Source organism: Cryptotermes secundus, unplaced genomic scaffold (genome assembly GCF_002891405.2).
Source record: "Cryptotermes secundus unplaced genomic scaffold, Csec_1.0 scaffold1415, whole genome shotgun sequence".
Taxonomy (NCBI): domain Eukaryota; kingdom Metazoa; phylum Arthropoda; class Insecta; order Blattodea; family Kalotermitidae; genus Cryptotermes; species Cryptotermes secundus.
The window spans coordinates 438,264-461,875 of record NW_019744143.1 but is presented as its reverse complement, the minus strand read 5'-3'; the positions used below and the strand labels follow the sequence as shown (position 1 = coordinate 461,875).

Here is a 23,612-nt window from a genome sequence, read left to right as displayed (position 1 = left end):
GGCCGCTTACCACCAGTACTAACATGATGACTATGTGAAGTGCTGAAATAAGACAATACTAGCACTATTTAATGAAGTCTGAAGCTTTCTGTGGTAAGTGATCTTAAAAAAGGATTCATCTACTGTGAAGGTAATTTCAATATAATGTAAATAGCCATGACAATCATGCAAGATCTGTTATTTTTTGATAAAGTCAGATGATGATAATAAATGACAAACTGGAACTAAACACGTGAAATTTTTGTGGACACATGCCTATAAATCTTGTATGAGGCACATTTTCATGTATTAACAATAACAAACACTTAAAAATTTTAAACACTTTATCACAAAAATGTAATGCAATTAAAACCTGAACTATCACAAAGTATTCATAGAATTGGATCATGAAACTGTATAATTTTTAATCATAGCAATTCTTAGGTTCACTGTGTGGCTTGAAGAATCTGAGAGGCAGTATATGTTATAAGTTGCATAAAGTTAATTCCATTAACATGAAAACTTCAACTCTAAGCCCACTTGACAGACTTTGATCAAATCTGGTAAGGGAAGGAGATTCACCTTAACTTTATTCATATGGTCGATCAGAATCTTACTTTACACAATATAAAAATTAGTTTGTTTACTGTACTCCATTACACATACATAAACTTAATAAATGTTAATGTTTCAAGTTAAATTATGTTTCTTAATGAGATACATGTCTTATGTTAGTACATGTTTTCCTAAGATATCATTAAAGAGAATCGTTCATCTTCTTTTGCACTGCGGGAAGACACAGACTGACACTGTTCAAAGTGCAGAGAATATCTGAATGTAACATATACTGATGTACCACTGCATGTAAAGAGGTACAAAAAATATAAATAAGGAGCTTCATAGTGTAATGTCTTCCCCTATAGCATTTACAGTAATTTAAGAAGTTAGGAAATTTGTCACCAAATACCTGAAGCAACTGCATTACATTTCACTTACTGAATGTTATGGTGCATGGACCTCATATTACAGATACCAAACACAAAGCATCCAGGAATTTCACCCAGCAAATTCATGGAAGCTGATTTATGGTTTATTAGCTCATTTTAATCTGCAAAGCTTATGAACTATTGAATGTCAGGACGATGAATTGGATAGGATGTGTAAGGAAGAGACTGTGGCATATTTTAAAAACTATAGCTACTCCAAGAGCTGTGAACTGAAGCAAGGATCTCTTGACTATGAAGCATACATATTAAATACTCAACCACAAAGTTCAATGATATGGCATGTTATGTAATGTATCTTTAAAACTTATTTGAAGAAAAAAGGCATACAGCAATGGACTGCTTTCTGAAGGAGAGACAGCCAGCATTCTCAAAGGGGATTCATGATACACATCAACATACTAGTCAGTACACTGGGTACGCTCAACAGCAAACACAAAATGCTGTGAAATGTCTATTCAGCAGATTGGCTAAAACAAAGGTATGAACCAGATGTGAGAAAACACACTGAGAGTTATTTGCACTCAGTGCATAAATGGAACAAGTAACAGGGATGTCGATCTGTCCATATTTCTAAATCTCTTTACAAATTTTGATAAACTTGGTATAGAAGATCTCAAAGTTCTCTGGCTAATTAAACTGTCTGTATGTGTGCACTGTAACCTCCACATACTTTGCATAAAATACAAAGTAACCAGTATACAGTCTATCAAAGATGGTTCATTATGAAAACAACTGAGCATGGTGATTACTGTACACACAGTTGACCCCACTTAATAGGATCCTGCCTGAAAAGTTACAATCATTTGGATCCCAAAAGTAATACTATAAGAATTATCCACCTACATTTGTTAGAACATTTCCCACATAAACAGATATTCTGCCCAAGAGCTATTTAAAGATACGTATGTATTAAACATATTAGCTACTTAATAAATTTTGGTTGGATTACATTATGAGTATACAGAAACAAATGAGAAACAAAGCAGATGTTCACATAAAGAAAATGTGATGTAGCACTCAGTAGCACTCAGTGAATGGTAGAACTTAGGCAAAACCAGCAAGGACTTTATAACATTCTCCATCCATCTAGCTGGTAGCATAGCATGGTCTTTGTGTGCAAGAACACTTCAGCTGAATTTCATGAATTTGCATAAAAGTAAAGTGACTTCTTTATTATATATATTTTATGCATGGCTATGAAAACAAGGCTCTATCAGTTTCAGAGAAACTGGAGACCATTCAGAAAGTGGATGCTGAACCATATGTGACATGCACAAAGTTTACAGAAGAACTTAGCATACCAGTGTCAATGCTAAATAATATTATGTCAAACATGAAAAATACAATATATATGAGACAAACTCCGTCTTAAGTGCAACAATTTAATTGTAGTTCTTTCTTCTTCCCTTCCTCCACACTACATGTTTCGGCCCTAAATGGCCATCATCAGGTGTGTATTCTTACGTAACTGCTACACTGCCCGTAGTTTAAAATTTAAAATCACCAGTTTTTCCAATTGTATGTATGTATAAAATCTTTGTTAACCTACACGCGTCAATTTGATTTCCAAAATTGGCACTTTTTTAAAACTGCAATTCAAATTAAAATGTCTATAAATTTTCTGTTTTTTTTTTTCCAAATTTTTAAAAATTAAAATTTTCTCGGGGTACACGCCCTATGTCTATAGTGCTGCAGCGGCCACTTCTTGTTTTATCGCTGTTCAGGTATTGTTCTGTGTAGACTCTCTCTGTGTGTGTTGCTGCTTATCTTATAATGAATAATATATGAATATAATATATGAAAAATACAACTCAGCAATGTGCAACTACTCATCTCAGCAGAAACAAGTTAAAAACTTATAAACATGAGAAACCTGAATCAGTGTTCCTGGAGTAGTTTTGGCATAAACAGGGATTATGTATACCAATCCAAGGTCCAATATTATGACAGAAGGCTGAATAAATTCACACTTCCTAATGGATGGCTTGACTGACTCACAAAGTATGCATAGTTTAGCTACAGAACCATGAACATGGAATCCAAAGGTGTAAGTGAAAAGGAAATCAGGTGCCAGGAAGACAGGTGTTTTTCCATCACTTCTGAGTGAATGTATAAGGGGTGGGCCTTCTCGGCCCTTGCACCACCACCTACAGTGATCTACTGTGCTTAAAGGATATATTTAATGCAGGTAAAACCAAAATTAACAGTCATGGGAATTCATTGCACTGACCACACTAACGTTTCTATCTGCTACAGGTGACAATAACTTCACCAACAAGCAGCGGTCACTCGGTTGGTATAGTTCGCTTGCAGACTAAAACCACGGAGTTTGTTTATTTTCAGTGGAGGTTGTCTTCCAGCCTACTCCTGGGTGGGGGAGACTTTCAAAAATTAAACCTGTCATGGAGGCAAGAGTAAAGGTAGGATTTCTGTGCTTGTTATGTGCAGAAATAGCTGTTTCTGAAAAGGTGTAATACTGCTGGCAATTGGAAGATCAGAGAAGCCAAAGTGCTTCAAGCATATGAAGTTCTTGCCATGTATGTAGAGACATAACAGTGGTGCACTGATAACTTGTCTAACTTGTCCACTGTTCATGGAGTTCCTAACATGTTTGGAGAGAACAATGGCAATAAAAAACTGAAAAATACTGTTGCTATTACACCGGCATGGTCACCATTTACTGACATACCAGAGTCAACTGTCAGAAAACTCTGGGAAGTGTAAATGTTCAAATTCTTTAAAATACAAGTGACACAAATAATTTCTATAGATTGGTGTAGGTCTTCTTCCCTGAAACAATAGGTAGGTAGGTATGTTCTTCAAGAAAGAATAGCATTTCACAACAGACTCTGCGACTGTGACAGCAAAACATATAGCATATACCTGAAAACCTATGTATTATGTGTGCTTGTAGTCATTTATTCAGTGTAAAAATATAACGTTTCTTCATTAGTTTTCTACAAAGGACATAATTAATTCTATAAACATTCTGAAGTCCACCCTTTTTTTTTATATTTTCCTGCTTAAGAAGTGTGCCTGTCTTCTAGAATTTGAGGTTCTCACAGCAGTGATTATGAAGAGTACCTTGGGAAACTTCTTAAAATGGATCCACTGCAATATATAAATAATAACACATCTCATTAAGATCTACAATTTGTTTCTGTTATTTTTCAGTATGGTATATATCTAATTAACTAGCAGGAAAAAAAATTCTATGCAGTATTAATATCTCTTAATGTGATTAATGTACATAAGCATCAAAACTCCATGCAACTAGTACATCTGTATATTTGAAGGTCAAGGGCAATTTTCACTCATGGCAGTGCATTAGCTTCTTACTTTGAAAACATGGCACCTTATCTCAAGAGACAAAGATTTCAACCTTCACACCTGATATGCAGTATGCTGATTACTACCAGAAATACCTCATGCTCTATAACTGCAAGTGACTGTACGAGTATGTCCCTCTGCATAACAATAGATATGGGATGAGCAGCATCACATTCAATCATTCCAGAATGCCGCTGAAGGTATCAAACCATCTCAACATCAATTCCAATTTAGACAGATACATCTGTACTACAATATATATTCCTCTTGACAGAACTCATCATCCCACTTACTTGGAGATGTAAGTTAGAATTCTTATAAAATATCACCATATAAAAAAAAACAGTACTTCAAGCTTTCAGGTTTCTGACACTGTAGAAGCTCTTGTCAGGTCTTTAGGTATGGACCACATTCTGTGTCTTCCTTTCAAGCAATAAAATGACACAATCTTATGTAGGAAAAGTATATGTTACATTACATGGAATACCAAAATGGATGTGAGGATACAGACTGCATTTATTTTGCGTGGAACAGAGTCTGTTAGTAGGCTTCATGAAAAATGAACCTTCCAGGTCTACAAAAGGCAAGAAAAGTTTCTGTCTAGCTGTGTAACCATTACCTCCTCAAGGACAGCAAACTCACTATCTGAAAGACTACCAACAGTACAAAAAGCTAAACTTCAGACACAACATTAATTTGCACCTCTCAACATTTGCTGCTTGTGGTTTATCTCACCTCACTGCAATCACCACTATCAAACCCAGTGGCTTCATGGTAGTTTGCTGTGACTTGTGTTTCCATTTTTTGGGCAATGACACCAGAACCTCTGTCTTCACAGTGAAATAACAAACAGCAGACATAAATCCTCACATATACAGGTCAGAGGATTAATTTGGTGTTACTGGTTAATCTGGAAGTATGAGTAGTCCCTTTGAAATCAGAATTTAGAAACAAGACGTCCTTTTTAAGGAAATGTTTCTGGACTAATAACATAAAGACAAGCCTTAATGACAGTCACCTTATACTGAACAGGTACCGAAACATGGTGTCAACACACAAGAAATGAAAATGATATTCGCTGCATACATTATTTGATATCTATTTAGTGCTATAGTGGTACAGACACTGGTCTTGTACCAGAGAACAGACCCAGTTTGTTACACTTGCATCCAGACCACTGTATTATCATTTAATATTTGTACACGTAATAACCTTCAAATACAATACAACATACAATGTCTTTCAGCCTAACACGTTTCAGTCACTTAAGTCATTTTCAGGAGGTTCTACTGAACGTAAGACATTAAAATTTATATTACATATATCATACAAATTCTTAACAAACGCTTTGTCCGAGCCCTATTTCATCATGCAAGAAAATCAAATACACTGTGTCCTTGAAATAAAACTTATTTGCAATAATTGCAAAATTACAAGATCAATTTTGAAGCATTCTGTATTAAATTAATCTCACACCATTAAAAGACAAAAGCATTTTATACAGTGAGCCTGCTACAAATTTGTCAGTCATTCAGGCACATGAGTCATGCTCTCCTAATAACTGGACTTGTGGCATGCTACACATAACAATTACCCTGCAATATTACCACAATAAATTGTTGATCAGTGACCATGAAGTGAGCTTATGTGTGGTGATTACAATACCAACATGCTACTGTACTGAACATTCAGTCCTCCGCATTGCTTTGTGTTGAAATGCCATGTGTTAGCTACACTGAAACAATGATAGCTCATGTATGATGTGGACAGTATCAATATTGGAATCCAAAGAACCAAATCAAAACAATGGGTGCTCACGAAAAAGAAACTGTAAGAAATTAGTGCTAGGATTGAACACTCACTTTCAAAATGCTCTGATACCTTGCAGAGGAGTCCAAGGTTTTAAACCCTCAAGTGAAAACAATTTTTTTTAAGGAAAAGGTAAACTTAAAGGAGGTGCCAAAAATATGTGCTGAACACATAGGAGTATAGGCTACGGAAGTGTCGATTGTGCCACGAGTCGGAACATGATGTCAGCAGTGTACCTCTTATGTCTGAGTGGCTGACCAATTTGTTGCTGGTTCTCAGATAATCTCAGTGTATTTGGATAGTAAGATGAAGGTGGAACTCTTACAATTTAGTGCAAACACAAACATATAAGAATTTCACACCCATCTTACTGCCCTAATACACAGAGATCATCTGACAGCCAGCCACAGATTGCTTGGAGACAGGCACAGATGAACTACATTACCAACATCTTGTAAGAAAATTTTGATCTTCAAATTTCACAGTTTCTTAAGAATTTTAATAGTTTTATAATTGTAACACACCACGGAGGGTCTGGTCTTCTGGTTTGTAATATTGTGTAGTTCAGAGATAACCCACTATTTCGGAGTAATGTATCACCTCCATCTTCAAGCTGAACTTGATACCTGCTTCACGCTAGTTTCTTGCTTGGCTTACCTTTGACGTGAAGATAGAGGTGATTCCTCAAGAATGTTTGGTGCTCTCTGAACTACATAGTGTTACAACCTAGAACACTCTTCTCGTCAGTCACTGTTGTGAGAACCTCAAGTCCAACTTAAGAAAATATGTAAAATGCTATTCATCGTTAGTACACACTTTAAAAGACACATGGCATTTTGGAAGGTTTGTTTATTCGGACAAAACCTGACAGTTTCTTCAAACCTGCATTATTACGTTTAAAAATAAGTACAACTTCTTAGTCTTCTATCAACAAATAAACATAATGTCTCTTTATGGTTTTTAATAATTGCTTTGCATCAATTTTTCTTTTGTTGATTTTCATCAACACTATTTATATCATTAAATTTTTGTCTTTCAGGGCTATCATTTGCTTCACTAATCGGGATTATCACTTAATCTGATGACCCTCTCCAAATTACTCCAGATTAGCAGGGGTTTATTTTATTTCCTTATACAACAAAGTTGCACCAAAATAAAAATTCATGGGAATTTTCAGAACACACACACATAAATAATGTAATAAATATCTTATGTTCATCCAAAGACCCCATGAAAATGACCCACGCATGAGGCTGAAAGCCCAAGTTCAATTTACTGCCAACTGCATAGACTGTGTTCACCAAACTGGGGCTTAGGAAAGAAACTTTCCAGCGAGTATGTCCCTGTGACAGATCAAGTGTGAGGGGGAAGCACACAATGAACAGGGCACAATTCCATTTTGTCAGGGCAAACTTGGGGGATGTGGAAACTGTTTGCTGATATCAGTGAAGAACTGTCTCTGGTCTATATTGAGACGTGCCTGACAAGAGAAACTGTTGGGTTGTGACACATCCTCACATGTTGTGGAAGTCACTCTATTTGTCACAGCATGCACTCTTGTGTGACGAGTCAAACCACCAGACTGCGAGAAACTTTTCAAACATACTGTACATGAAAAAGGATTTTCACCAGGATGAGCACGCCGTGTGTGTCGACTCAAGTCCCCAGACTGTGAGAACCTCTTCAGGCAGACTGTACAAGAGTAAGGCTTCTCACCAGTGTGCACCCTCGTATGCCTCGTCAGGTCACCTGATTGTGAGAAGCTCTTACCACATACTCCACATGAAAAAGGTTTCTCCCCTGTATGAACCCGTGTGTGTCGGGTCAGGTGAGCTGCTTGGGTGAAACCCTTCCCACACACATCACAACTGAACGGTCTGTCTGTAGAATGCACATGACTGTGACGAAGTAATGCAGCAGTGGTGGTCTGTGTGCCCTTCATGCACATGACACATGGCGAGGGTTTGTCAGCCATGCTGTCCCTCGAGGGACCTAATGGAATGAGGAAGTCCTGCCACAGCTGTCGCACATGTGTTGTTTCTTCCCAAACTGATGGCCTGTTTCGTGATGTACTGTTTGGTGGGTTACACTGGAACTCACCCCACATGTGTAGATGCTGTCCTACTGGCCTGCCTGAACCAAATGGCTCAAGTCACAGGTTGTCTTTGGAACACTACATCTGAACCAATCCAACAAACAAAAAACAAGGTATTTTACCCATGTTAAAAAAATATTTTCAGGTAACCCACATCTTATGTGAGATATGAGGTTCCCATGGATGTGAACGTGATGTTTATAACCTTCTGGGATTTGAACTTTGGAGTTCTGTAAATAGGTATCAGACTTCCTTTTCAGAGTGAAGATAGGGGCAACAGGTTCCAAAATATTTGTACCTACCTATCAAAATACACAACAGCATATCTCAGAAGGCCATAAGCTTCCCACATCTCAATATTTTGAACCTCTTAATTGTGTTCATGGTAGCTATGAGATTCTCTGAGTGGTCTTAGTTGGGTCAAATTTCAGCAGAGTGCCATCAATCAGATACATAGCAATTTTAGGAACCTCTCTTATGTGACAAACATTAAGTGATGGCATTCTTTCCAACAAGGGTCCCTATCAGCAATAATTTATTACATTGGAGACGAAAGTTTCTCATTATGGAAACAATTCACATTAGGTTTGATTTGTATCATTCTGGTCCATCACACTAACAATATTACAAAAGGTTAATTAATTCCGTCCAGTGTGACTGATGGGCTTTCTTTTTAATCTTTCATCCTTTGGTCACACTGGACGGAATTAATTAACCTTTTACAATTCACATTAATTTATCTGTTTTTGTTTTAAAGAATATACTGCATGCCATTATGGTGCAAAGGTTCTGCTATAATAATGCACTATTTTTTTAATTTGTTCAAAATTGTATCCTTGGCAATAATATTTCGCCACCGAAATATAGAGTAAGAGTCTAGCACCAAAACACCTTGGATGTTACGTTTATTGGACTCCAACAGTTAGGTTATGTTTGATTTGACTTTTACATTGATATTTACAAAAAAATATCCCGCACGTTTTCCCTGTCACCAGACCTGCTGAACAATTGGTATTTAATCCATACATCGTAATATTAGCTTTTATTTGTACATCCTTAAATCACATATAAACATAACAGCTTTCAGGCCGATGGCTTAAATAATCGTTCCATTGCATATTCAAAATAAACAGTAGCACCACAAAAGCCGTGCAATTATCAAAACAAAACTAGTATCGCATTCAATAATATTAATTACCTGGTATAAGTTTTGAAATAATGCGCCTTTAAGAAGTCGATTGAAAGTACGTTTGTCTCACTGTAAAATATGAAAATATAAAATATTTTTAAACCATTTGCATCTTTCGGGCTAAATGTGCCATATTCCACTTTTGACGGACATACCAGACATACCCTTTCATGCCGTTCACGAAATGTCAGAGAAGCGTGTAAACTGAGAAACCACCGAGAATATTATCCAGATGTACAATTTAACAATCTGGGTTGGCTACTTACTAAACTGCCATCTGTGATCAAAAATAGTAGTGCTACGAAACTATTGGAGCTATTGGAAGTCGTAGGCCAATCGGTATGAAAGGTGGCTACTACTGTATTGCAATCTTATTAACTTTTCTAAAACTATCGTTCTACAGATATTATGTATTTGTACTTGACCTTTACATATCCTGTGGTGTCAACCTGTATAAATTCAAATTAAAATACCGCAAATTCATTCCTCCCTCACCTCAAGGGACCCCAAAAAATTATACCATATCCAATATTTAAACCCTGGTATTGCAAACGAATTTCTAGCATCTTCAGGATAAAATTGAATGCATGTGATAAGCTTCATCAGTCTCATTTCAATGAGTTCATGTTCAGATGTGTGTTACTGTTTTCACAACAGCCTGCCACTGGTCCCTATTCTGAGCCAGATGAATCCAGTGAACACCCACCCACCACATTTAACTCACTATTATCCTCCCATATACATCTAGGTCTTCTTAGTAGTCTATTTCCTTCTGGCATTCCTGCCCAAACCTTGTTTGCACTCTGCTCCACTCCCATATGTGCTGCATGTCCCTTCCAGCTCAACCTCTCCACTCCTGTATCTGCTGCATGTCCTTCCAGGTAACCCTCCTTTACTTCATTTTAATATTTTGCAATAAGTACAAATTATAAAGCTCTTCCTCATGATGCAGTTTTCTCATCTCCTTTCATTTGATCCCTGTTAGGTCCAGATATTCTCAGCAACCTATTCTGAAGCACTCTTGATGTGAATATATAGAACTGTAATTTAGAACTGAGGCAAATTTGCTGTCCCAAAAGCATTATTAGCACACTTATCTGTGAATGTCCTGACAATGTAATGACTGCCTGGTCACCATTGTCTAAGGAGGCAAGAAATCTGAACAAATAAATTTTCAAATGGTTTTGACAGATCATTGTCCAGTTTATTGTCTTCAACGTTTTTAAGTTATTAGTCATCATTTCCAATAAAAGGAAACATTTTTTTACATAAAATAGCATATTTAAAAAGAAGGAAAGATACATACTGATTACATATCATATTACATAACATTATGAGTCACAGCATACAAAAATTATGTAAATGTTACACTACTTGCCCTGGAGATTCAAATTACACTTGCATGTTATTTACTTCACAAAATTACACAGTTCACTTTTGATTCCTAAACTACAACTGCCCCATCTTTGTATGCTTTGTTCTCAAATGTATTAGTTATGAAAATCCAAGGCTTATATTATAGAAACTATATACAGTTTCAATGCTTAGAAAAAGAGATGAGCTGGACTGGTAGTGCTGTTCTTCACACTCATTCCTCAGCTCCTAAGGTGAGGTTAAGAAATGTTCTGAGAAAAATACGGATCCAGGCAGTACTTCTTTTTCTGAGGGTTCCTCAATAACGTTCAATGACCTACAATGGAATGGATGCATGTCTGCACACATCTCATAGAGTACTGAGTAATGAGCAGATGAAAACAGACACTAAAAATCCAGCTACTGCATTCATTACCTTCTGAATACAAAATTGCACAGAATAATAAAAACTTACATACAACCCACTAGTTTAGTGTACAGTGCACACTACAACTTAAGTCAAACACCTCTGGCAGAAAGGGAAAAACATGGCAGCATGAACTCATTATAAGGAAACATAGTTATGGCACACAAATAACTATATTTTATAGCACCTGTGTGTACCTCTTCAACCAAAATAAAAAATATACATACAAAATTGGAGACCAGAACACATTGGCAGTAAATTCACATTTTATATGTCATTTCTAACATACAAATGTAATGATAGGAGGAATTGCATTCAGGGCTCCGGCAGTCAAATATTTTGTCCTAAAGGCACCAATACTCAAAGCAGACTACATAAACAAAAGAGCGACACATCTTTCAAAATCGTCACATCTACTGCTTCATATTTTATTCTTTTGCTGTGGTTATAGGAGCCTTTACACGTTGCCCAAAAAAATGTATTGTACTTCACCATGAGCAAAAATCGCTTTTTCATTCCTGTGTCTGTGAGGTATACATATCTAGACCTGTTTAACAGAAGTTAGTTAAATGCATAACACTGAGGGCGTGTACAGGACTCATAATTACTAGAGACTGCTCTGATAACAGAAGAACCAAGTATGTGGTGCCAGGTTCTAACAAGTTTCAGTCTCAAAGCCCTCTGATGATATGATGATAATAATGATGACTACTGATTTTTACAAGTTGTAAGTATGTTATTAGGTATCTAATGTAAAAAATAAACTATGAGTCACATATAAAAAGTACTTGGTTGAAAAAGATACACACGAATATATATAAAAACATAATGGGACATCATAAAACTAGTATGGACACCATGAATACAAGTTCAGACTGTGGAGAAGAAATTTCCATCTATTAACTGACAAAACAGAAATTGTTCTGCCTCTTCCTCCATTCTGTGGTTTCGTAATTCACATGGAACTTGGTATCTACTGTGGAAATCCCACATATGAACACATTACTTGTTTATATTCCTTATTTTGATTCGTTATTTATGAATATGATCCTCTAAACCTCCCAAACTGTTGTCAGCAACATCAGGGTCACTGAAATAGAAATGCACATTTCATAAACAAATATATGTATGCAGCTACACTGAGGCCATGGGAAGAACTCCCATGGATGATGATGCTGAAAACTTTCCAATCTGTGAACCTTCCTATTCTAGGAATATGGGTGAATAGCTTCTCATGCATGGCCAGAATTTGGAAAAGCTTCGAGAAATAAGACAAGAATTTTCTTCATCTGACCAATTTTTTCATTGTAATCACAATTCATAACATTGGCCACTCCTTCTGAATACACTAATGTGTACTTCCTAACCATTTTGATATCAGATGCTGATGATAACATACAGAAATATGAAAAGATACAATGTGGGAGAGAGACAGATTCTGTTGATAAGTTGAGCCGCTCTAGTGTTACCAGCTGTCACAATTCTAACTGATCAAAACCTAGCATGCAAGTACACAAAGCAGAAGCAGTTATTTGAAAATTCTTGACATTTACAGACTGACACTATTAAGGGCTGAACTGAGACTGAAACATTTTGCCTCGATTCAGTATATAAAACCTGACTTTCACATGCCTATTCTATTCCTCTCCAGCCAATTGTGGCCCAAGTTCTACCTGCCCAGAGTGCTTGTCACTAGCCAAGGCTATCTTTACCAACATTAAAGTGAGCAAAATGGTAGACAATTGGAGAAAAATATTAGGAAATACAATGTAAGAGGAAGTGTAGTAGCTCAAAGAAGACATGGAGTGTGAATCCATGGAACTATTTTCTAAGGCCTCAATATAGCATATATACTATCATAGTCAATAAGTTCGTGGACTGGCCTCAAACCAGTGTTGCAGTGCACTAAAATGGATAGGTTGAGGCACAATATTATGCCCTATCAGTTCATCTCTCGTCACAGCAAGAGGAAGATGTGTGCAAACAGTGTAAGTAGAAATACGGTCTCTATTGTGAATTGCAGTTAAATGCAAGTGGCAGAAATCGAAAGTGTGGCAGTTTGAAGAACGGACAAACATCAAGTTCTGTCAAAAACTAGGAAAATCCCTTAGCGAAACGTTTGGCATATGAATAATTGGCTGTTGCTACACGACAACGCCCATGCAAATCGCTCTGTTCTTGTCCAAGAGGAACTGGCAAGGCAACAAGTCACCATTTTGCCACACCCTCTGTGCTCACCTGATCTCACACCATGCAATTTTTTTCTCTTTCACCACTTGAGAGCAAAACTACGTGATCGTAGATTTCAATCATCCGAGGAGGTTGTCAATGCCACAAGAGACAACGTACGGGAATTTCCTGCCAATATGTTTCAGCAATGTTTTCAGCAGCTATATCTATGTTGGCAGACTTGCGTAGCGGCCAATGGCAACTATTTTGAGGGCCGATGTGGATCTGTGTAAGTGTAGGTGAATAACTTGTAATATAATGCGATCAAACCACAGTCCACGAACTTAATGACTCTACAATGTATAGCACCAATATGACTGTTGCTATGCGAACATATTTGTATAACAGACACAAGAATTAAAGGCATATATTTTTGGGACAAAGGAAACTGCACTAACAAATAGGAATTCACCAGTGTTGCATAGTTTACAGTATGCTGAATGCCGCTGTGGCAATGTTTAGACATCTTTATCATTTTCATTCTGAAAATAAGCTTAAAATGAGACTTAAAAAACATGATCATCAAAGAGAGCATTGTTCTCAGAAAAAAGTCCTATGCCATGTGTTAGGGGCTTCTCAAGTTGTTACCTTATCACACATATGTATACGTTCAGGCAGTCTTTTTTGCAGCTGTTACAAACAATGTGGTCTTTCTTAAAAAATTATTATAGATAAATTTCCATCCTGTAGTTGGAGTCCCAGTTTAACCACAGGTATAAGAATTTTCTCTGCAGCCAGGTTATAATTGAAACAGAATTTAATTTGGGTTTGTAAAGGAGCATGCATTATACATGCAATTAGCACTATGTCCATAAATGAATCAAGCACAAATACACATGATTGTGCTGCCTGCTGATGTAAGTTGTGCAGACACAAGGCAGAAACAGCATTTTCACTGTGCATACATTTTTTTAGAAAGTTGGTACCTGATGATGAATGTGTGAAATTAGAGACTTCTCCAAGAGTCTTGATTTGACATATAAGGTATGGGAGTGTGAGCACATACACAGTGCCGCATTGTCACAGAAATTTCAATTAATAATACATTGCAGGCATTTAATGATAAAAAATCACAAAAAATCTTTTGTGAGCTGACCAAGGTATTTAATAGCGTAAATCATGAATTATTACTGACAAAGCTGGATTTTTATGGTGTACAAGGAACATTTTTTAAATTGATTGCCTCTTATTTAAATAATAGATACCAAAGAGTAGTAATAAGAGATAAATCATCTATTAAATGCTTCTCACACTGGAAACAATTTAGATTGGGAGTTCCTCAAGGATCGATTCTTGGACCGCTGTTTTTTTATATAAATGACTTACCAGCCTTAATAAGTGATATATCAAAACCTACTCTATTTGTGGACGATATTAGCTTAATACTAACCACTTCAGATTTTATGCAGCTTAAAAAATCTCAATAATGTTCTTGGGAAGATAATAGGTTGGTTTCAAGCTAATTCATTGACTGTGAACTTTAATAAAATGTATTTATGTATTTCAAAACGAGAAATAGTCTACTCAATAATTCTCCAATAAAGTATATAAATAAATAAATAAATAAATAGCACTCGTTACACAGATTTTTTAGGTGTGACTTTTGACTCGACATTATCTTGGTAAGAGCATATAAATAAAGTGATAACTAAATTACATTCTACTTGTTTTGTTATTAGATCTCTTAAATTGTTTTTAACTATAGACTTAAAAATTGTATATTTTGCTTGTGTTCATTCCATTATCACGTATGGTGTTGCCTTTAGGGGAAATGCGACTAATAGTAAAAATGTTTTTATAGTATAAAAAAGAATTATAAGAAACATTATGAATGTGAATCCTAAAATATCTTGTTGGGGACTTTTTAGGCGCCTAAATAGACTGCCCTTTTATTCACAATATATGTTTTCTTTATTGTTATTGGTAGTAATAAATATACACCGATTTGTAATTAATAATGAAATACATATTAAAATACTATAAATACACGACAAAGTACTAATTTACACATACCATCAGTAAATTTGACCAAATGCAAAAAGGGTGCCTATTATATGGGTACAGAAATTTTCAATCATTTACCGCATGACATAAGGGAACTGTTATTTGATGTCAAAAAATTCAAATTAGTTAATAAAACTTTTTCTTAAAGGAATCATTTTATTCAGTAAAAGAATACCTTGAATGGTCAGCATAATTATGGCTCATACCTAGTGTAATTGTTCTTTATATTACCTATTTACAGCTGTGTTATTTCTTTGTATATTATTTTTGTGTTAGTATGTTTNAAATAAATAAATAAATAAATAGCACTCGTTACACAGATTTTTTAGGTGTGACTTTTGACTCGACATTATCTTGGTAAGAGCATATAAATAAAGTGATTATTAAATTACATTCTACTTGTTTTGTTATTAGATCTCTTAAATTGTTTTTAACTATAGACTTAAAAATTGTATATTTTGCTTGTGTTCATTCCATTATCACGTATGGTGTTGCCTTTAGGGGAAATGCAACTAATAGTAAAAATGTTTTTATAGTATAAAAAAGAATTATAAGAAACATTATGAATGTGAATCCTAAAATATCTTGTTGGGGACTTTTTAGGCGCCTAAATAGACTGCCCTTTTATTCACAATATATGTTTTCTTTATTGTTATTGGTAGTAATAAATATACACCGATTTGTAATTAATAATGAAATACATACTACAATACTATAAATACACGACAAAGTACTAATTTACACATACCATCAGTAAATTTGACCAAATGCAAAAAGGGTGCCTATTATATGGGTACAGAAATTTTCAATCATTTACTGCATGACATTGTGTTATTTGATGTTAAAAAATTCAAATTAGTTAATAAAACTTTTTCTTAAAGGAATCCTTTTATTCAGTAAAAGAATACCTTGAATGGTCAGCATAATTATGGATCATACCTAGTGTAATTGTTCTTTATATTACCTATTTACAGCTGTGTTATTTCTTTGTATATTATTTTTGTGTTAGTATGTTTAAGTATAAAAGTAAAGTAAAGCTATCCCTGTACCAGGCCATGAAGGCCCATAGGATTGAGGGACGTTGAGGCTCCCACATTATCTAGACAATCAGCTCAAAGATGGTGGTAAGGTTGTCAGCCTTATGCGCCGGCCACGCTTTACTCCCCAGGAAAATAATTTAATTAGTTCCTGGTACTCATTTCTGTTAAGAGGCTGAGTCAACCCCAGGGCCATAGTGTGGCTTGAAGGATTAGGTTAACTGAAAAAGATCCAATGACCTCACCGGGACTTGTAGCATAGCCCCTCAACCAACTACGCTACAGCGTGCCTCCTTATATGAAATATTGTTGTGATTGATACAAATAGTGTCCTCGATTACATAGTGTTATTTATTGACAAGGTTGTATGCTATAACTGCTACTATTGTACTCATTTTTAATAATGGACTACTTCTATATCTGTGGTGACTTGTTATCATCTGTGTGGATTACTTGAAGTATCAATCAAAAAAAAAAAAATATATCAGTGCAACATATGGTCTGCCATTATTTAGGTCTATGGGAGAGCATTATAATATGTCAACATCATCATAAATATTGTACAGAGGACTTTGAAAATGACATATTACATGGGACTATATTTGAAGTTCATGTGGGATACTTCCCAGCTATGAAGAAACTTGATTACATAGTAACAAACAAAACTGTCTATAACGGGTATCTGTACTGTTGTGTCAGTTACTGAAAAATACTGCTCTGAAGTTCAGAAAATCTAATGATGGTTGAATATGATTGCTGGAAAGAGGTGCTGCTCAAGTGAAGATTTTAATAATCAAGCTCAATCTGGGGGTTTCTGGTGATGAGCACCCACTTTTCCATTTAGATGAAACTGGGTAAATCAGATTCATTTGAAAGAATATATGGCAGAAATTGACAGGAAAATGAGGCCTCAGAGTTCCTCCAGTGAAGGGTACCAAAATTATAGTGTCATAAAGGCATTCCCCAAAATTAGCTTCATTTTGGAGAGTAAGTGGGCATCTCATTCATACGCACGATCCCATGGTTCCAGTTACCGTTAGTCAATGAATGCCAACAGTTTCATAGTCTGAGTTTTGAAAAGGTACCTCAATTATCTAGAGGAGGGATCAATTACAATCATGTTATGCTGGACAGACTCCCTAACAGAAACACATGTAGACACATATGTATGGTGTAGAGAATGACACCCTAGAAAATATTCCAGAGTTACAACAGACTGAACCACACAAAACTCAACAAAAACTGTACAAACTGGACCAGACAGCAAACCAGATTGGTTTGGTGGCAGCAGGGAATTTCACATTCATTGGAGTATCTCATATGCCTTCAAGTTTTGCGTCTGGTAGAATGTATATTTCAGGGATAACAGAAGCCTTACACAAAGTTTTCAGAGAGCAGCTGAAAATGATGACATGCCTAGCCTGCTCAGAGAAGCCATAAGAACATGAACATGCATACAAACATTAAAATAATTTGGTTGACGTATACAGAGGTACCCTGGGAATAATGCTACCATCATTTTATCAAAAATTCCTTAAGAACCAACAGTCTGAGTTACAATTCTTTTTATATTTTGAAGGTCTAAGTTGTTGAGAGTAGAAATTTAGTGCAGGGAAAAGTTACAAGAGGAGTTTGAGATTACAAACCTGTAAATGTTGAGAGTTACAATAGGGTTTGGCACAATGACTCATACCGTTACATATCCTGAAATTTCCAATAATTTAACCACTGAACTTTATATATAACCACTTAACTTTACTAAAATATATTTTATATATGTTAAGCATATTCTGTATGAAAGACTTTATAAATACTTCAGTATATTTACTGCTTTCACCTCTCAAAAATTCACAACTTTATTAGTGTTTACAGTTTCATCCAGCAGAAGTCCATAAATTCATCTCTTTCCGAGTATTTGAAAGGGTAATTTACGTACAGTTACACATATTTCTGTTCATCTAAATACTAGATATGTACAATTTCAAGGGCATGAAAACTAAAAATTCAGTACTCATATTTGAGCAAGGAAGATAGGGCAGACAGAGGGAGGAGGATAATGACTTATTCCAAGCAACACACTGCCATGCAAAGTGGAACCTAAACAAAGGTAGAAGATTTAACTATCAGTGTGGAGGGAAACTCCTTCTTTTCTGTTAGAAGCTTCACATTTTACACAATTCTCTTTGATCTTAATAATGCTGCAGCCTCATATACATATGAAATTATACAAACCTTCTTTAGATTATTATTAGAAAAAGAAACTGCTGTACTATTCACTGGCACATTCATGTTCAGTGGAGCTTATGAAGTACAAGCTGTGGTAAAACCACCATATGATCACACCGTAACAGTGATATACACAGGTTAAGCATCAGAGTCTGCACTGAAACTGTTAACATCTGAGCTCTGGAAGAAATTTTCTGAATTGGTGGCATCACAGGTGCTGGGCGGTTTGTTTCACTTGCCACATTGGTGAAAACCAAAGAAGATGGAATCCAGCGTGTTCTGGTTTTTGAGGCAATTAAGTGCACATGCACCATTAGTGAGAAACAGAATCAACAGAAGAAATTGCAAAAAAGAGGTTATTTCCAAGCAGCATGAAAAAGAGACAAATATTCTGTTAATACACAGGAAATCAAATGTGCTACAAGCATACAATATTCTGAACCCTCAGATATTTGAATTTGGTGATGTGTGATCATCCAAATTTTCAAACACTTCAAATCTTCTGTAAATGTGGTTTTGAAATTCATTCTTTTAAGATACATATAAAACTAATATAACACGGTTATGCTCTGTACTGTGATAAACAATGTACCCTAGCACATGCATCCTTACCAATGAAATATAATTCATAATGAAGCAAAGAAATAAAAAGAACCCGCAAATATCTTCTTAAATCAAATTATCTATATTGAAATCTACTTTCAATCTTCAACTGATTATAACTTCTGTAAATCTAATTCAAGAGTGTGTTATACTTCTTCCATGTTACCAGATTTAATGTTTATACCCCATAGACAAATATGGAATTAAAATTTCACTGCTATCAGTATTTGCACACATATTTTTCCATTGTACTACTCAGCTCAATGTAAAATAGGAATGCATATAGGGTTTTGGTGGGAAAGCCAGAAGGAAAGGAACCAGTAGGAAGACCTAGATATAGGCAGGAGGATAATATTAAGATGGGCCTTGGTGGAATGGGACAGGGTGGTATGGCCTGGATTCATCTGGCTCAGGATAGGGACCAATAGAGGGCTCTTGTCAAAATGGTAATGAACCTCTGGGTTCCATGAAATGTTGGGAAATTCTTGAGTAGCTAGGAGACTGGCAGCTTCTCAAGGACTCAGCTCCATGGAGTTAGTTCAGTGTCATATTCATTATTGTCTAGGTAAATATTAAACGGCATTCAGGCAGAATTTACGAAACCTTCTTTCATATTGACAAGACTTTCCATGAATAAAATTAAATGGAGCTCAAAGATTAGTATGATCAGGCTGCACATGGATAGTTAAGGACTGAACCCTATTCCAGACATCATTTTCTGCTGCCTGTTACTGTAAACATGTCTGAGATTGTTCTTATACTTATCATAATCATCATCACCATCATCATCATTTTTTGTGGAACAACTTATTATTACAGTATATATACCCTGCTGTCTCCATTACTTTTCTCATATATAACCTAAAAGTTATGGACTGTCACCTTGTTTTTTAAATGTTGACTTGCACTTAACTGTTAATATTTATTGCAGGAAATTAAGAAGCATGACGTTCAGCTAGTATTCAATGATGCAATCATCATACAAAATCTAATGCAAGTCAGTTAACTGGTTCAAACATTAAATTTCCATTTCTGTTATTCAAGTTGGTGTTGAAATGCATTATTGATGACAGAATCATTAAACTGGTCCTTGAGTGCTATAAGGACCTTCACATATATACCTATGTCCTTTTATGTCACTCAGTTCATCACCATCATCATATTCATGCATTAAGCCATGCATAGTCTGTTCCAACCTCCTACACGGTATACTGGTCCCTCCATCTTAACTGTGTGTGTCCTATGTTTTGTCATCCTACTGGGTTGTATGTTACAATTTTCTTTGGAATTCATCTATCTTACATTAAAAATATTAAGATCTTCTCAACTTAATCCAGTTTGGTTCTTCCTAGTGTAGCCTGCTATGTTCCTCAAAAATTTAATTTATGCAGTTTCAATTTTTGCTTCCTGTTTGCCTTTGTTACAGTCCAAATTTCAGATCCATCTGTATGTAGAGATACCACCACAGCTTTATAAAATGTTATCTGTGCATCTTTTCTTGTTTGTTATTTAATGTTCTTCTTACTGTGCTGCACATTTGATAAAATCTATTAATGTTTATTTCTAAATCTGTTTGTTCCTGTAATTGAATAACCTGAGTAATTAAAAGTATTTGGGGCACATGGTAGTGCAGCTGGTTGAGGCACTATGCTACAAGATAGGTCATGGGTTTGATTCCCAATGAGGTCATTAGATTTTTCCAATTAGCCTAATCCTTCAAGCCACACTATGGCACTGGGGTTGACTCAGCCTCCAACCGAAATGAGTACCAGGAATCTTCCTGGGGGTGAAGGGCAGCTGACACACCACCATGAGCTGATCATCTAGAAAATGTGGGAGCCTCAAAATCTCATAACCATATGTGACCCCATGACCTGATACATGGATAGCTTTAAATTTTTATTAAAACTATTTTCTTGTTCAACTGTGTGATATTTTTCTTCTTGTATTCGTCTTTCCTTTCACAGCCGCTGTCTTCTTCTTATTTATTGAAATTTTCAAATTATATTCTATATCCATATTGCTTAGTGAATATATTGCTCTTGCTGGGGCTACTCAGTTTAAAGTTCAAATCCATTTGCCATACAGAGACATGGAACTGTTACAACTAAAGGTCTGTGATGAAGGACTGTTATTACACTGACACATATATATTGTCACATGTTGGGTATGTAACGCGACAAATAACTTCACGCCGTATTGGATATAGCGAATTTATTTCACATTCACTCTTACACTTACACAATTTACAATTTCACAATTACTGCCATCGGCAGTATCACAATTACGTCTTCTGATGTACGTAGTCCTTTCCATTTGCTCAATGCAACTCAACTCGTAGCTGCTGGACTTCACTGGACTCAGCGACTTCATGATCCACACTGTGTCACTTCTAATCACACACTCTCTAGTAACTCTGGTTACACTGACAAATACTCCTCGTTAGGTAGCTTCCGCACTGACAACACAGAAAACAGTTACGTGATAGCTACCACTGTTGCGTGATGTCATGTTTACCAATTGTCAAGCAACAGTCTCTGCACGGAGTCGCCTGTTGCCACATAGTAACCGCGGTGTCCCCTGTTACGTCACCGCGGGAGGCGACGGAGTGTTTATCGAGGGTTGCATAATAATGGAAGGGGTGGGGGATATATGACGTCACTCGCAAGACCGCAGAGTTCACATGACCCCTACTTCCTGTTGCGCCATCCACGTTACACTGTTCCCTTCTAAAGGTTGTTCGTCCCGAACAGCCTAACAGTACATCCCCGTTCCTTTTCTTTCAAGGCTGTGCTTGCTGCGTCTTCTTTTTGTCTGGCTACTCCTCTTGCAGTGACTATTCTCCTGCTGTTACATCCGTTCCCTTCTTAAGATTGTTCGTCCCGAACAATTCCATGGTCCAGTGTCGTATGACATTCAGTCCTCACATTCATCCATTACACATTCACTCTCGCTGGGGAGGCCGGTACTTCTACATTACTGGCTCCTCCTCTGCTTGAAGTATCTTTTTCCATTTTTGAGGGGGTCGACACCTCCAGAAGGTCCAATCCTTGTCTTGTCATAGGCCCACAGAAGATCCGACTATTTGCCTTCTGATTTTCATGCTGTCAATCTCGTAGATGGTCTTCTTATGAGTTCTCCCTCCCAGGTGCGATCGCTGTCCTGATCTACACCCTCCAATGGCGTTCTTGGTTGGCACCTTTATTCTCATTTTGCATTGTGGGCCTTTCCAGCATCTATTTTCCTTTGTTCATCCTTTCCAGGTTTCTTGTTCAGCATTGATCCTGGTTGAATATTTCTTTACGAAATCTCCCTTGCGCCATGTCACACCTGCACAGCTAGTTATATTCCTGTCGGCCGCCAATTTGTGCCACGGTCCACACTTTCCTTGGGTCACAGATTTCCTGAAGATGTTCGTTTTGCGCCATGCCACTGTTGCACAGCAGGACACCTTCCTGCTGGTTTTCTTCTGCCATGCCACTTCCACATGGCGGCTCGTATCTCTGCAGGCGACGGCCAGTCTTCTTCAGTACCCACAATCTCCTCGGGTCAGTTTCTTTGGCTCTCCGCATCACCCTACAATTTGCTTCTTGCCCCTATACCGCTTCTTCTGTCCTTTGACTGGTTTCAGTACAGCGTCTTCAACAGCAATCTCTCGTTGTTGGGCCACCTCAGGTTTCCTGTCCACTGAGGTTGGCTCTTCTTCTAGATGTACCTCCATCTCTTGGCAGGCTATCATCTCTTTTCTGGTATTCATTGTCTCAAACCGCATTGAGCAGATTTCTTCTTGCCAGGCTTTCATTCCCTCTTGCAGTTTTTCTTGGCTAACTAGCCACTTCCCTTGGCCAGTCTCCATTATGGCCAGCAACATAGCTTGGCTGGTTCTAATTTCCTCTAGCAAGGCATCTTCTTTTTCTTGGCCAACTCTGATTTCCTTCAGCAGGAGTTCCATCATCATTACTGTGAATCCATTTTGTGGAAGTATTATACTCGATGCACAATAATTTGTTCTAATTTGTGGAGTGTTTAAGTTCATATCCCACTTCTGACACCAAATTTTCATGTTGGGTATGTAACGTGACAAATAACTTCACGCCACCTTGGACCAAGCAAATTTATTCCACTTGCTCTTACATTTACACAATTTACAATCTCACAACTACTGCCACTGGCAATATCACAATTACTTCCACTGCTCTCGGTGACTTCACGATCCACACTGCATCACTCCTAATCACACACACTCTGCTCACATACTACTCAGCCAGCTTTTTATACTGTTCCCTGTTGCCTCGTGTTAACTGCGGTGTCCCCTGTTACATCA

At 36.7% G+C, this 23,612-nt stretch overlaps 3 protein-coding genes across 3 annotated transcripts in view; all 3 read right to left on the bottom strand.

The window, feature by feature from the left end:
• LOC111874595 (CCR4-NOT transcription complex subunit 9) overlaps window positions 1–9,580 on the bottom strand; it is a 32,467-nt gene extending 22,887 nt beyond the window's left edge. Inside the window, exon 1 of the mRNA XM_023870221.2 lies at window positions 9,419–9,580. The gene's annotated coding sequence lies outside the window, so the exon portion shown is untranslated. The remainder of the gene's footprint in view (window positions 1–9,418) is intronic.
• Window positions 7,528–8,232, bottom strand: LOC111874596 (zinc finger protein 239-like). The gene has a single exon (XM_023870222.1). The coding sequence runs from the start codon at window positions 8,230–8,232 to the stop codon at window positions 7,528–7,530; it is 705 nt and encodes a 234-aa protein (XP_023725990.1).
• Window positions 9,581–10,588: 1,008 nt separating the features above from the next.
• LOC117282018 (basement membrane-specific heparan sulfate proteoglycan core protein-like) overlaps window positions 10,589–23,612 on the bottom strand; it is a 45,292-nt gene continuing 32,268 nt past the window's right edge. Inside the window, exon 13 of the mRNA XM_033755520.1 lies at window positions 10,589–12,279. Within this exon, the coding sequence (XP_033611411.1) occupies window positions 12,222–12,279 (58 nt within the window). The 3' untranslated portion in view covers window positions 10,589–12,221. The remainder of the gene's footprint in view (window positions 12,280–23,612) is intronic.